This window comes from Lytechinus pictus, chromosome 1 (genome assembly GCF_037042905.1).
Source record: "Lytechinus pictus isolate F3 Inbred chromosome 1, Lp3.0, whole genome shotgun sequence".
Taxonomy (NCBI): Eukaryota; Metazoa; Echinodermata; class Echinoidea; order Temnopleuroida; family Toxopneustidae; genus Lytechinus; species Lytechinus pictus.
This window is the reverse complement of record NC_087245.1, coordinates 16770344-16786035: the sequence shown is the minus strand read 5'-3', so window position 1 is coordinate 16786035 and position 15692 is coordinate 16770344. Positions and strand designations below refer to the sequence as shown.

The 15692-nt window shown below is 36.8% G+C and overlaps 2 protein-coding genes across 5 annotated transcripts in view; both read right to left on the bottom strand.

The window, feature by feature from the left end:
• Window positions 1–1520: 1520 nt before the first annotated feature.
• Window positions 1521–9682, bottom strand: LOC129258348 (2',5'-phosphodiesterase 12-like). Its single transcript, XM_054896634.2, has 7 exons — window positions 8388–9682; window positions 7268–7407; window positions 6808–6970; window positions 6058–6190; window positions 4593–4748; window positions 3927–4050; window positions 1521–3364 (listed from the first exon to the last, which is right to left on the bottom strand). Exons 1-7 carry the CDS (start codon window positions 9239–9241, stop codon window positions 3096–3098), a joined length of 1839 nt encoding a protein of 612 aa, XP_054752609.2. The 5' UTR covers window positions 9242–9682; the 3' UTR covers window positions 1521–3095.
• A 1989-nt stretch (window positions 9683–11671) lies between these two features.
• The window catches only part of LOC129263949 (adhesion G-protein coupled receptor G6-like), a 67883-nt gene continuing 63862 nt past the window's right edge, over window positions 11672–15692 (bottom strand). For all 4 annotated transcript variants that reach the window (XM_064097297.1, XM_064097286.1, XM_064097308.1 and 1 more), the window contains 2 exons: window positions 15481–15547; window positions 11672–15137 (listed from right to left, as the gene is read on the bottom strand). In XM_064097297.1, coding sequence (XP_063953367.1) covers window positions 14603–15137; window positions 15481–15547 — 602 coding nt within the window. In that variant the 3' untranslated portion in view covers window positions 11672–14602. The remainder of the gene's footprint in view (window positions 15138–15480; window positions 15548–15692) is intronic.

Here is a 15692-nt window from a genome sequence, read left to right as displayed (position 1 = left end):
TACGGTATCTTCAAAAGAATAAAGCACAGACTGAAAAGATCGAGATGTGCTTTCACTTTGCATTTATAGCTCGCCACAATACCGATTGCTTTTATTCCCGATTAGATCCTAATTCACTTGACCAAAGTGCCTTACTTTAATTTTAGACTTGAAATGCAACAAAACAGCCAAACTTGTTTGTTCTTTGCATGGGCGGAAATCCCAGGGGGTCAGGGCCGGGGGGAAGCGTCCCCCTACCAGTTGGAAAGGGGGAGGGGGGGGGGGACACAATATCAAATGTCCCCCCTACTATTTGCGGTCTTTAATGATGGAAAAAAATGATAATTCAAATACATCAATTTGGATGAAACAACCTTACATTTTGGGTGATAACCTTTTTTTTGTTGCTTGTCAAATTTTGGGTGATAACTTTTTTTTTTTTGTCGTCAAATTTTCAGAGGGAAAAAAACCTTGATCCGTCCCTGGTCCACCCTACCTTTGGGGAGAGATTTCCGCCCATGGTTCTTTGTAAATAAAATAATCATAGTAACATAAAAACATACTTTCCAATGCAAGTGTACTCTTAATTGTGCCTCTGATCCACCCCCCTCTCTCACTCTCTTTCTCTCAAACACAAAAACTCACTTTCATTTTTCCCCTCTCATACGTACTGTCCATTTGTAAATCTCACTTATAGCAATCTAAAAAAATATGAAACCAGCACGCAAGAACACCAAATACCTGATCCTTTTCTTTTACATATTGTTTGTAGTCTCATTTCCCCCTGAGAACTAAAAAATTATTTAGTTATTGATTAAACTTTCAGATTTTGGTAATAAATTAAGAGATAAAATTGTGCACATAGAAGCCCCAGTATTACGCATCTTACAAATGTTACAATTATTCTATTTAATAAAGAAAAACAACTTTCAACTCTTCATCATCATATCACCTCCTACTGTATCATCTAAAAATTGATGTATATTGCAAACAATTATGTCACAATTATTTTCATATGTGGTACAAAGTATGTTTGTGTGCGGATTTGAAATCAATTTAATTTTCAATAAGGAAACTGAGCATGTCAATGTTATCCCAATAGATGTCCCCTTTCATATATCACCAACAGATTCGCAGAGGATGACCCTCTATTGCTCAACCCTGACCTTGACCTTTTTGTGAGCTAATTATAATATAATTTCACACCCAAAATTTCATTGAATGGTCACCTTTTGTTTCATTGGGAATACCACTCTACAAGGAGGTTAAGAAATTTTATTCTCTGAATGTAGAAATGCTTCATGAATGAGACAGCAAAATCACAAGTAACTTTCTTTCTTGCTTTCCTGTTGGGCATACTTTAGCTTGGGTGAGTGATTTTTGGCTTTTATGGCTGACTAGACCAATCGTTGATAGGTCTTGTGTTTCCCAAAGTTAGGAACAGTGTATTGTGGTATCAAAGCTGATGAATGAATACAATACAAGTTACAACAGAACACCAGTTATAGAGATCCATAAAAGGGCTATCAAAAGCAACCAAATAAGAGTATATAATTTTTTTATTTTAATTTCTACATGTATCTATAATTAATTATATGAAAACATCAAATCCATTTGTAGATAAAAATTGGGTGTTACATAGAAATACACAGATAATGTTTAGAAGCATTGGATGAACTGCAGAAGTACCCAAGTTGACATAAATCCATGAAACATTAGCACAAACAGTATTCAAGAGAAAAAATATCAGCTTTTTATTGCAGCTCTTCACCAAAATATTTTCTTGAACTGGAACTTGAATAAGAGAATAGAGGATTAGACATTATTAGGATTGGACAGGATATCTACTTTATTATGATCATAAAGCATTCTTTCCAAAGGAAGCTCTACATAAAGATATGCTTTTGAAACAGCATATCCACGAGGGTGTATTCACTTCTTCTGGATACTGTATAATCGATTACCTGGTTATTATTAAGAAAACTGTTATTCCTTTATAGATGTTGATTAAGTCATCTACAAGTACAATATTGATATTTGACTTTGAGGCTTCAAGATCTAATATTTAAGGTCTAATATCAATCTACCAATGAAATTTTAAAATATATTGTAAACAAGTTCTTCAAATATTCTGTCCACATGGTACTGATAAATAATTACATTGACCTGCTACTTGAAAACCCTCATTATTTCACAATCTAAATATGTAAAAAAAAAAAAAAAAAAAAAAAAGGAACAACAAATTGAGAAGCCCTAAACATATGAACAACATTATTCATGTTTATAGCATTGACTTAGTTAACAATACTTCCATAACTTTATATACATGCACTGTTCTCATGTGCCTGTTGCTAACTCATTCTCCAAGTACATGTTAATTCAATCACACAATAAAAAAAGTGACCCTAAAATAGACTTTGCAGAGAAATGAGAAGAAAATTAATATAAGCATCAAAATAATTTCAATGAATTTTCGTGGGCGTGCCGTGGTCTAGTGGTTCTGACTCTAGCCTTTCAAACAGAGGGTTGTGGGTTCGAATCCTAGCCATGGCGTGTTTTCCTTCAGCAAGAAATTTATCAACACTGTGCTGTACTTGAACCAGGTGAGGTGTATGGGTACCCAGCAGGATTAATTCCTTGAATGCCCAGGCACTGAAAGGCAGCTCAAGCTAAAGCCGGGGTAATAATAATAATAATAATGCGCCTCGGAATAGATTGTTTTTAGATAGATGGAGCTATACAAATGCCTATTATTATTATTACATAATTCTTGTTTTAACTTACATTATATCAAAGCACTTTTCCATTCCATAGAGTGGACCAAAAACTGTTTAGTCCAGGCTCCAGCTTAACATTTGAGAACCCCACTCAGGGTCTCCAGGAGTCTTTGATGAACAGTCATAGAAATCATAAATCTAACTAGTTGAATTCAAATAGTAACTAATTGGTTAATATGAACATTGTTTCTGAAGACATCTGCAAAGGCAAGTATTTTATTAAACAAAATCTTATGCCTACTTGTGATACGTGTAATAATAAACTGCAGTACAGGATTGAGTTCAATCCATTAGCAGAGACCCAATCTTCTTACGGCTTCAAACGGTAAACCTTGTCCATCAAGAATTCTTCCACCTGACGTCACAGCCTATCGCGAGATGATCCGAGGGAAATACGTCGTTCGGTAGAGCAACGTGTGCTGTGACATCGTCATGATCAGGCATGGGGATTTCCCTGACGACTTCCAGGTGGTTACTATCAATGAGGACATAGTCAAGAGAAGCCACAAACCCTGCTACAAAGTTGGTGTACTCCTGACTGGTACAGGCATTGGTGAAATCAAGAGAGTGTGTCAGGGTCATTCCACCGCAGAACTCTTCTTTACCTCCTGTAAAGAGAAAGACGAAAGTGAAGACATGGGTAAGCAAGAGCAAAACGTCATGCAATGTTCGTTATCTGAAACAATAAATGAAATTATTATGTACACTTGTTTTTCACAGCGTATTATCATATAATTAAAAACTAATTTTGATTACATTTTCTTGTCTCTAACATATTCTATTTATTCAAGTGAACTTAATCTAATGGTGCAATCACTCAATGAAGCCGACTCAGGACTGATCAAACTATTATGTTATTTTGCATATCATCGTTCATTTTGGAGTTGGTTTCACTGTTCGACTGTTGCAGGAGTGTGGACTACACCTTCAGCCAGTCTAAAAATCTGTGACAAGCCCAAGTCTTACTAGGCTTTGCAATAAACTTGTGTTTGATCGCGAGCCTCTTTCTAGCAAAGCTAATTGGCGGTTGATTGCTACTTGCAGTCGATCAGCTGCTAATTTGCCATTGACTTGCAATCAATGACAACTTAATTTTCTTGTAACACCCCATTAGACTTACCATAATAGAGAAATATGATATAGAGAGATTTCACTGAAAAGTGTACTCACCACAATACCATTGAACATGGTTCTCTGGTATATGTTTCTTGGAGATGAGCTCATACACGCCAGGACATGTAGGGGAACTGTTCAGATCGCCACAGAATATCATTGCCAATTCGATGTCTGGATTCTGTGAGATATTACAATTACAATCAATAAGAAAGCTAGATTTGTTTTGTTAATCAGATCTTTTGTCCTTATAATCAAAATGGAAGATATATTATTTTTTATCTTCTTGATAGAACCTAACAGAAGCAAAAGAGGCAATTGATCATTCACTTTAACATCATTACAAAACCAAAATATGAATCAGAAGTTCTAATTTCATAATGATGGTGTCAGGAGCAATACTCATTTCTCAACTCAATGATGCGATGATTAGCAATAAAGCTTTGGGCCTTCTCACTCTTGTGTAGGACTGATCTAAATGTCATAGCTACCAAAATCAAATTAATAGCTAATCACTTGGCATTACTTGAAAAAATCATTTAGCAAATTACACTTTCTCCCATAAATTTCAGTTTTTAACTACTAAGCCTGTATGTATTTATTTTGTTATTTTACTCAATAAAAACCACTTATCTATCAAATGGATTTTTACTAGGTTGGATCTCGGCATTTATAAGAACTACAATGTATAATGTACTACTTGAGGATGAGAATATGACTTGCCTTCTCCAAGTGCTGTTGCTGAATCTTATGGAGATGTCTCAAGATGGTAATGGTCTGTATCAATCGTATATGACCCGCCCGAGGGTGGAAATACAGATGGGTGTTGGCTACACATATCCTTCGTCTTGGAGCATGAATATCTTCCAATACAGTAACCTAGAGATTTAGAACAAAAGAAATACATGTATCACACAGTCATGTAGGGCAGGAATTATCAAAGGACAGTGTTGTTTGAGTTTATACAGACGTGTCTCAATCTGATATATTTGTTTACGTCTGGGACCGACCTTTAACATCACGATCCGAAAGACATGACCAAGCTTGAACCTTGAACCTCAGCATCAATTTGACATTTCCCAAATGGCTTGGATTACATGTGCACACCACTATGCCCAGTGGAGGTACAACCAATGGTACTGCTGATTATTATTAACCAAAATTACACTCTGAATTGCATATCACAATAAGCAAGGATAAACCTATAATTTTGATACCAGAATAGTTTAAATTGTGTGATCTGAGAAGTGCCCTTTCTATCGATCACCACTGAATTTGACTCTTTCTGTTTTTTTCTTAAGCTTAGACTTTTCAATACCCTACATGATTTACTTGTATGTGCTCAGATTTTAAAGGGTGGCACCCTTCTGAGGTACTAGTATATCAGAGCAAGCGCCATCACTGTGCCTGCCCCACTGCCGGCTTTTGCTTGCCCACAAGGCAACAGACTTTTTCGGACGAAGATTGGGTTATTCAGCCATCTTCGAACCCACAGACATTTTTGAAGTTGTGGTCGTCTCCGCTAGGGCAGGACCAACATCATCATCAATTTCAATAATGTAAACTTCTTTATGACACATGAAACATTCCCTCATTATAAAGCACACCCTCGACCAGAGACATTTAAGAAGACGCCCATTGTATTGCTACATGCAATGACTTTTAAATATAAACAGACATTAGGGCACCCAACATGTTTTTCAAGTGAAAACAAGAGACCTCATTGTCATTGAAATACATCAATCTTGGATGGATGGTGGGGGAGCATAATTTCTCCTAGTTTGATATTGGAGCCTTTCAGAAAGTAGATCAATCAAACATAACTTAAACATTTGTTGATCATCATATAGGACAAGGGGATGGAACCTGTCGAGGAAAACTCATTCTCTTCTAAATGCTGCATTTTCCAGAGCATGTAATACTGTAGCCATCTTGAAATGTGTGTGCTCATAAAATCTGTGGTTAATCAAACACCAAGTTGACAACTAATAAAGGTAAAATTAACAAGAGTTTCTATGGAAATGATCCAGAAGTAACCAGAATTAAATCTGGTTATTTTTTATGGAACAGGAAAACCCTGCTTTATCACATTTTACCGGAGTTTTCACTCTTACCGGTGATTTTTACCTGAAAAAACTCTGTTTAGAGTTATATGTAATGGGCCCCTGTAATAGAATGGATTTGATACCTGCAATACACTGCTTCTTGTGATAACTTGGTTTAGCATAGCCTTTGATTTTGAGACTGCTTCTACCAGGTCTTTGTTCGATGGTTCCTCCTGGAAAGCTTCAGCTAGTGAGATGTCATGCTGATCAATCAACCTGTATCAGTATGAGAGAAATATGGAACAACATGACTTCAGTATTGATATTCTATAAAGATACAAACACAGTGCAGTATTTTGGAATGTTAAGCTTTTACAAACCAATTTCTGCTCTGACACGCAATTTAAGTTTGAATTTCGCTTGACATGTATACCTTGAAAAAAAAAAGAGTCACTTTTCACTGTGGGTTTCAGCGGGACTTCTATTCATCATCTTCTACTTTGAATTCATCAGTTGCTTTAAAAATTAAAGGCACTACGAAATACGGCATGCAGGTCCTTCATTACCTTGTAAATTTGTATTTCAGGTCTCAGAACATGCAATCAAATGCAACTAAAAAATTTGTGTGTTTTAACTTGATTTTTAACCAATGAAATGATTTTTTGACTCATGTTTAAATGCAACTCTTCATGCAAGGGAGGCACCACTTTCAGGGGGATGAAACAGTACAATGAAAACAGAAATAAAATCTAATTTGTTGGAAAAAAAATAGATATTAGAAGAGGTATGGTTTTGGTGAAAGCACGGTGCATTGTTTTTCCTACACCTGTATGTCAGACATGCAATCGTTACCCTATCGTTATCTCGTTATCGTTATCTTATGACCTACTCACCTGAATCTATCTTCCTTGTAGAAAAGTGCCTCTCCTTCTGGTGTCTGTCTTGTCTTACAGATAAGCAGGCCTTTATATCCCTGGTCATTGAGGGCGGGCTCCAAGCTATACTGAAATAACTTCTTGCCACACTCCTGAAGACAAAGAATGTCTGCATTGTAACCTGAAACAGAATGGAACATCAATCTTTCACTGTGAATGTGATGATTTAGTGTCATTATTGATGAATATTACATACATGGTGCATGTCACATAACCTAGAATATCAGAATATTTTATTTGAGGGGGTGAAGGAAACATTTTCTTTTAAATCTGTGTTTTTATGCATGTAAGACAGGCATTGTTCAATGAAGCAAGATACAGCAGTATCCTCCTGACTATCACATTTATCAAAGAATTATAGAGTATTTTACCTGATAATTCCTTGAGTCATTTATCAAAGAATTATAGAGTATTTTACCTGATAATTCCTTGAGTATAAGCTGTTCTCTATAGTCAATATCAAGCGATATGGTTGAGCAATAAGGGTAGAGGTAGTCACGTGAGAAGTCTGAATCAGCATACATGTCAGCAAGAATGTTGTAAGAAAAGATCCGTAGACTGCCAAGCAAAAGAAAAAGAGGAAAAGTCATGCAATATGATATCCCTGATGTATCAAAGTCAACACTTCAACCATTGACCACATAGATTCTATACTGAAAGAATGGAGTAAATTTGTCATTGGGAGTCAAGGCAATTAAAAGATTTGATATGAAATCTTCATTCTCCTTGACATGACATTCACTATTGACCCTTTAAAGAAATATCTTATTTCAACAATAAAAATGGTCAAGAGATGTTGACAGAGTAAAAATTACAAGATCTTTTGTCTATTATTATTATGTACCGAGGTGTTTTACCTGACTGCTAAGAAAGCACGAATGCCTGTGAGCAAGCAACCAGGGGACCAACGGCTTAAGGTCCTCTCGGAGGGACCTGGTATAATGAGGATAATTGCCTTACCAAAGGCAAAGGGCACTAGCGCACCACTTGGGAATCGAACCCGGGTCACCGGAATCCGAAACCCCCGCTCTACCGACTGAGCGCCTCCGTGAGGATATTGTAATTGCCTACAATTTTGGGTCTTGCATCATTGAGATCATTATGGTATTTAAACTAAAAAACTGCCATACTGTATTAACACCACTGACAAAGTGATAATGCCATATGGTCCACACTTCTTTCTAAATATCCAACTTTTAAGTACATGTAGGCAACAGACAAAACTAGTTTCTTTGGATTAACTCAATGTTTTTGTTTTGTATAAAGTATTTTTTCCAAAGATTAACTCAGTTCCTTTAAGTTATCATACTTGTTGCAGTTTCAAGAATATCCCCTTCATTACTTATTTACTTCATTTTTTCATTTAGTTATTTAACAAATAAATAAGTAGATGCAAGTGTGTTAACTATCTTAAATTAAAAACACAGCTTACACATCTGAAAAATCAAACCTTCATGGATATGCAGTTATATCAAAACATGTACTTCCAAATCATGAGAAAAGAAACATTGCAAGGATCTTAAAAATAGAATCATTACCAATCTGGTGAAGTCCTATCCTTAGTGAACTCATGACGTTTCTGAAATGGGTACATTTCCGGCCCGCACTTGACTGCTCTCATGGTAACACACTCTTTTTCTTCTCCAACTTTCTCACCATTCTTCGGAGTGCATAAGAGTTTCAACTTTGACCCAACATCCAGTGAAGTTGGAGTGTACGTCTTATGCTGTCCTACCTCTAACCAGTTAGGATTCTCTCCATTATCTGTAGCGTCATTCATATCTTTATCACCCAGTTGTTTGTTAACTTGACGAAACCAAGTATAACTACACTCTTCTCCTTTGGTAAACTCTGACGTAATGCGTGGAAACACAGGACAACCGACTAATACAAACGATGGCAGATGAAGTCGTTGAATGGTTGGAAAATTTCTGCATACCTCGTACTGAATGTCACCAACAGAGAGCACTGCTCCATCTCTCCATGCACTTTCATTCAAAACATCAACATCAATGGGATCATTTTTATTAGACACCAGAGATATATCCAACTCATCCACGTTCATCAAAACACTAGACGCCGAGTCATCCAGTTTCATTTTCTTTCTTTTCTTCATTTCTTTATCCAAATGTTTCTTTAGAGTACTCTGGATGCGTGTGAGAGATTTTTCTAAAGCTTCATTAATTGGGCGATTTAAACTGCTCTGTTTGTTTCTGTATGAAAAGGATATGTTCATATGCTCTTCTCCTTCCACGCACCTCACGTAAGCCCTCCCCATCTTGTCAAGAAGAGACCTCCCCGCTGGCGCTGGCTGCAGTGACGCGAGTGCACCGTGTCTTCCTCTGGGGACAATCAAAGCCAAAGTGTTGCGTATAATTCGAAGCAACTTCATCAAGATAAGATGTGCTCATGCAAAGCTCCTAAGCTTTCAGTTAATTAGCTGTTGTATTGCAACGTCAAATTGCAACAGAAACATCCGGTTTACAGGTCATTCATCGTGTCGATCTTTGCTTGGAGTTGGAGTTGAATTTGCTCGTATATCTTGTTGCGAATTGCGCAATCACAAAATAAACGAAACTAGCAGACTATTATTATATTTTGTATGTATGGTGTCCTGTAATAAAAATGAGAGACAAGTATCGTTCTGTGGAAGAATTGGACATTTGCCGTACCGCCCCACGTAAATTCCGTGGGGGGGGGGGGGGTGGCGCCCCGGGTGGCGCAAGATGAGTAGACATTTTCGAAGAAACTTAACTGCGACCGCGCTTTCATTGGGGCGCTGTTGCATTTTCTTAAGTGAAATTGAAGGATTTCGTGCACACTTGGTGAATTTGTGAACATTTTCAGTAAAAAGTAAGAGTTTCCAAAATTTCGAGGCTTTTGGAACCACTTACCCACCCCGCCCCCTCGGCTGCGTGCGGTAATGGAGAGACTGACCATTGACACGAAGAGAGTGAAGATCGTATATATACATGTTTATTCTAAACTGAATATCTAAGTTGTCTCATTCTGTTTTATCTATAGAAAGCCAAATATGGGGGCTATATAGACGAGATGCCGCATCAGTTTTTATTTTCATTATTGTTACTTCCCGTGAATTTGTTCAGACTTCACCAAGTAAACCAAGCAAGAGATCGTGGAAGAGTATACATGAAACTAGGTTTAGATGCGAAGAGAAGTAATGTTACTAATCTAATTCGACTAAGGGTAAACAAATTGATTTAAAATGAAATCTTAATCATTTTCTTGGCCCACGAGCAAGGTTGAAGGTTTGATGTATAGCAGGGGCCGCGGAAGCGGGGGGGGGGGGGGGCTTAACCCCCCCCCCAACTTTTTTTCCAAAACCGTGTACAAAGACGGAAAAATGACCATATGATTGTGATTTTTTGCATGGTCAGCCCCCCACTTTTGGCTCAGCCCCCCCCCCCCCCCACTTTGAAAACCGTTCCGCGGCCCCTGTATATAGTTCACATCTCTTTGACTTAATCATAATGAAGTCTCGATGACTAATTATCAATATTATCATTTTATTCAGCACTTTCAGAAATAACAAAAACAAGACAGCATGTACAATGCAAGCATAAAAATAGTACAAAAAATACAAATATTTTTTAGACCCTTGCTCACCCTACCAGGTAGCCTGGGTAGGGATTACGCCAACTTAATGACCATGGCCCACAGGCCTTACCTCCCACTCCTGATTGGGTGAACAAAGATCATTACATACAATAGAGTTAAAGGTCAAGTCCACCCCAGGAAAATGCTGAATTGAATAGAGAAAAATCAAACTAGCATAGTGCTGAAAATTTCATCAAAATTGGATGTAAAATAAGAAAGTTATGACATATTAAAGTTTCGCTTATTTTTCACAAAACAGTGATATGCACAACTAGGTGAGTCAGTCAATGATGTCCATCACTCACTATTTCTTTTGTTTTTCATTGTTTGAATTATACAATATGTATTTTTTTTTATAGATTTGACAATAAGGACCAACTTGACTGAACCATATAGTATTAAACAATGCTAATTCCACATGTTCAAGGAGGAATTAATCGATGTATCACTTGACATTGAGGAGAAAATTAGAGTATTTCATATTTCATATAATAAAATACAAAATAAATAGTGAGTGGATGACATCATAGTCTCCTCATTTGCATACCAGCCAGGATGTGCATATAACTTTTGTGAAATTAAGCGAAACTTTTAAAAGTCATAACTTTTTTATTTTACATCCGATTTTTATGAAATTTTTAGTGTTATGTTTGTTGGATTTTTCTCTTTTTATTCAAATCAACTTTTTGTTGAGGTAGACTTGTCCTTTAACGGGGGTGTTGCAAGAAACTTGCGATCAATTACAAGTCTATTTTCGGTTCCTTAATCATCAAGGAGTGTAATTTTATTTCCTTAAAAAAAGGTCCATTAATTTAATATTGCAACAGAATATTTGAGACTAATTGCAAATATTTTCCTGCAACACCCCCTAAGTCTCATTTCATAACGCAATCAAGCTGTCCAAGCTAGGAAGACAACGTACAGTACAAGACAGACCTGGAAACTTGACTGTAGACACAACTGTATTTTTCCAGTAGATGCGGTATAAAGGTATAACCTTTAACATGTTCAACATAATTATCCTCGTCCAGCTTTGACAATCGATTTTTATCCTTATTGTTGGCCCTCGATTTCCTGCCCCTTCTCTCCGCTACCCAGCCCTAGGGGCGGATATAGTTTTCGCCAGTGGGGGGGGGGGCGAAAAATATTTTCATCCACATTTTCTCAGATTGTCCACTTAAAGCTGATTTTTTTTTTTTTTTTTGAAGGGGTAGTCTTAGCTAAGTAATGCGAGCGTGAGCTAAAAAAAATGAAATTTTAGTTTGTCCTGAAAATTGAACTTAATGTTCGTGATCAGGAGGAAGATGCGCATAATGCGAGCGCGAAGGGCGAGCTGAAATAATTCAAATACTGACCTGAAAATGAGCAGTGACCCATGAAGACAATATATATCTCAACAATCAAATCTTGGGACAGTCTATTCATGTTTTTCAATCGAAAGGATTGGTAGGCCTATTTTATAAAAATAATTTTGCAAGCGCGAAGAGCGAGCAGAAAAGTTTTCATATTCCGATCTGAAACTAAACATTTTGAGCACGTTTTGAATAAAGAACAATAAACCATGCGATTGCGAAGCGCGAGATGTTTTTCTTTTACTTTTTTAAAAAGATCTAGTCATAAAATCGGATCATTCTAAACACATTTGTCATCATTTTCCTACATAAATTATGCGAACGCGAAGCGCGAGCTGAAAATTATTAATATTCCGATCACAAATTTAAGGGACAACTTATACTAAGGACTATTTTAAGGACTATTCAACATAAGCACTATACGCAGGAAAAATTGTGAAGAGGATATGGATCGCTCTTAATAATTAATGATTCGAGCGAGAAGCGGGAGCTGTGTTTTTTTTATTTAGACTTAGAAATTGGGAAATCTAAGCACATTTGTCATCATAAGAAAATGATATCCTCCTCTTCCGAAATGCGAGCTGAAAATTGTTGATAAAAATCTAAAGGCGGCTATTTGCAGGAATTCATGACATGGATATGAATCTCATTAATCAAATGAGGGCGCGATTTTTCTTCTACAGGTCCAGAAACAGAACATTTAAGCACTATTTGTAATATAATCCATGGGTTATTGTAATTATAACAAACGAAAAAAATTTGAAGAATTGTCATGAAAAGGGGATTTTAAGCAGTTTGTTAGAACATTTCAATAATAAAAATATGAGCGCGCAGCGCTATATACCTTTGACAGCCAGACCTAAAAAGGGAGATTATTGAGAACTTGATGGAATACACGAAAAGGATATAGGTACTTCACACATCAAATAATGCGAACATACAGCTCGAGCTGAAACTTTTTCAATTTTCAAACCTTAAAACGGGGCTTTTACTGAACAATTTTTGGAATAAAATACAATAAAACGCTCCATGTCCAAGCTGAAATGTGATTGGTACATTGACTTCAAAACTTGGTAATTTAAGCTCCATGAAGCCTCTTGAGAAAGATATGCAATGCAAGTGCGAGTGAACTTCTAAAGTGACATAAAATCTGTTTTTATTGTCCAAGACTTCTCCCTCACCTTACATAATTCAATTTCTTCTCTTCTTTCTCTTCCTTTTTTCTCCTCCACTTTCCCTTTTTTCTCTTTCTTTTCCTTTTCTTTTCCTTTTGAGCGCGGCCGCCAACAGAGGGAGCTGCGGCCCCCTGGATCCGCCTATGCATTCCACCCAGGCTCTATCTCCATGATTCCACTGCACACCCTCTTTCCACACTTGCTTTTTTACTCAGTTAACAAGATCCCTTCTGACCCCTCTCCTTGTATGGTCTCCCATCCATTGCTATGTTGACGGATTTCTTTTTTTTTTAATCGAAAAAGAGACTTGTCTATTTCCTTCCTCCCTTCCAGGGATCACGGATGAAAGGACACTGGCCATCCACAGGGTACCTTAATGTAGTGTACAAAATTTGACCAAATCAGGGGCAATACCGTTCGTGCCCCCTCATAGATTCTAACCCGACTTTAGCATTCTGATTATTACCTACATTTCGTTAAAGAAACTAGCACAATACATTGTATAAAGTCATGATTATATGAAATAACAAATACGACTAAGCTAGATTCCATGTCTATACAAAAATACTGTCTTTATTTTGTAAAGAAATGTATTTTGAAATCCAAACTGAACGTTGTCATGGGGCCTTTTCACACGTGAATCTTGAATCATCATTGTAATGGTGATTGCTATTGTTTTCGTGACTGTGATTAGCGTTCGCGATTCTAGTCATGTTGTAGTTTGGTTTCACACGTGCTAAATATTCGTCATTAGCCTTATTTTTCACTGGAATCATCATTCAAATTACGATTTTTTTACCGTGTGAAAGGGCGGTTAGAGACTCGCAATTGTTTTGTTGTTGATACCACTGAGTGTTCGGTGTTTACTTTCCCACTTACACGAACATGTTATTGTAAACATAAATCGGTCGCGTAAGTTGATAATAAAGAGTCATCATAATAATTCTTTATAAAACATTCTGAACTATTTTTCATCGAAAGTTATGAAATGTAATCACTTTTCAAAAATAATTTTGCACGTCACGTTGTCAATATTTCATCATTTATTCACTTGATGAGAAGAAAAAATATAAACAAAATAAGAAAGCATTATTTCAATATCCTTGTAAATAGATGATCAACTTCTTCTGGGAGCCTGTTGAAAGTTGTATTCTCCTCTGGTTTTTCCATTATATATAATTCAACAACAATAAAATGCTCTGAAAACAAGCAAACAACCAAACGCCATGCGTAGAGTATTTTCTCATGGAGAGTGTAGGGCAGAAATAAAAAAAGATGAAAATAAAGAAATAAAACGAGAGAGCTAAGCACCGATGTCATCTCAAGGGCATCTTTGAATTATATTGGACCATGGTTGGAAAGGAAGGATTGGTGCACATTGCCGTGCATATTTTTAGATCTGCAAGTAGAAGAAGAACAAAAATAAATCTGCAACGGGGGTGAGGGCAACTGTCCCCTGCTCATCCGCTGTGTATGTCCATAAAACAGACAATAAATGATAAAGTGACAACACCGGGCAGCACCGCTCTCTTCGAGGAAACACAAATCTTGGACGAAACAATTCGTATGCAAAACGAGTGGGATAGCGGGGAGGGGGGGGGGGGTCGTTTACGGCGTTGAGACAGTATCGAACGACTCGGCTTGCGACTCTTTACCCCTTTTAAGTGGCAATGGTTTTAATTGATCATGATGACTCATTTCTTTGGAATCCTTAGCGTTCTTATTTTGATCACTGGTTGAAGTCTTAACTATATCAAAGGGACAATAGATATAACGGCAGCATGTAGCAAGTTGCATCCGTGCTTGTGGCAGCCTGACGCAATAAATGACGAAGATGAAAAATCCTTGAAAGGCGTTCAAGATGACGAAAACAGTTTGAGAAAAAGCAATGAGCACCTCATTTCTGATATTAACAAGGAAACCAAACACCCATGTTAAGCCGAGGAGGAGCAAGAGGATGAAAGCATTCCGTAATCGTCGAATTCGCTCACGATGACGAGTCGGTGTATTGTCTTGTATCTTGCCCGTCGTTGTCGAGCTGATGCGTTTCATGACGAGTATGAAGATGACGACGTTGAAGAGGAGGATGAGCCCGACAGGGATGAGCAAACCTGTAATGTTGGGCCATTGCTTTATTAAACACCTATATGGGAATATAATATAATATATATCAGGATGATTGTAATCATAAATAAAATTACCAATATCAGTAGACCTATATTAGAATAAATATATCTATTGATATCATTCTAAATATTATTCTTATCATTATTGTTCTCATGATCATACCACTACAATAATTATCAATATCAGATAATCATAATCATCATCATCCTTATCTAAAAATTATTATCATCATCATGGTCATCAACATAATTTATTATTGTTATAATTCTATTATCATCATCAAACTAGTCGTCATCATTTTATTGTAATTATCACTCTTTCATTATCATTTAATATAATCAATTCAAACCTTTACTTACATATCTCCTCGAGCATAATTCTCTCTAAATATGCAACCAATAATCAATACTACGACCGCTGGAAGACCTGGCAAGATAACAAACGATATTATTAAACTTGTGTCATTATAATTTAAACAAGTGGAGCGTCTCTAGCAGTCTTACCTGCATTACGCGATTCAATATAGCAGCAGTGCTGACTTTGAAAATGACTATAAAATAATTATTTGCAA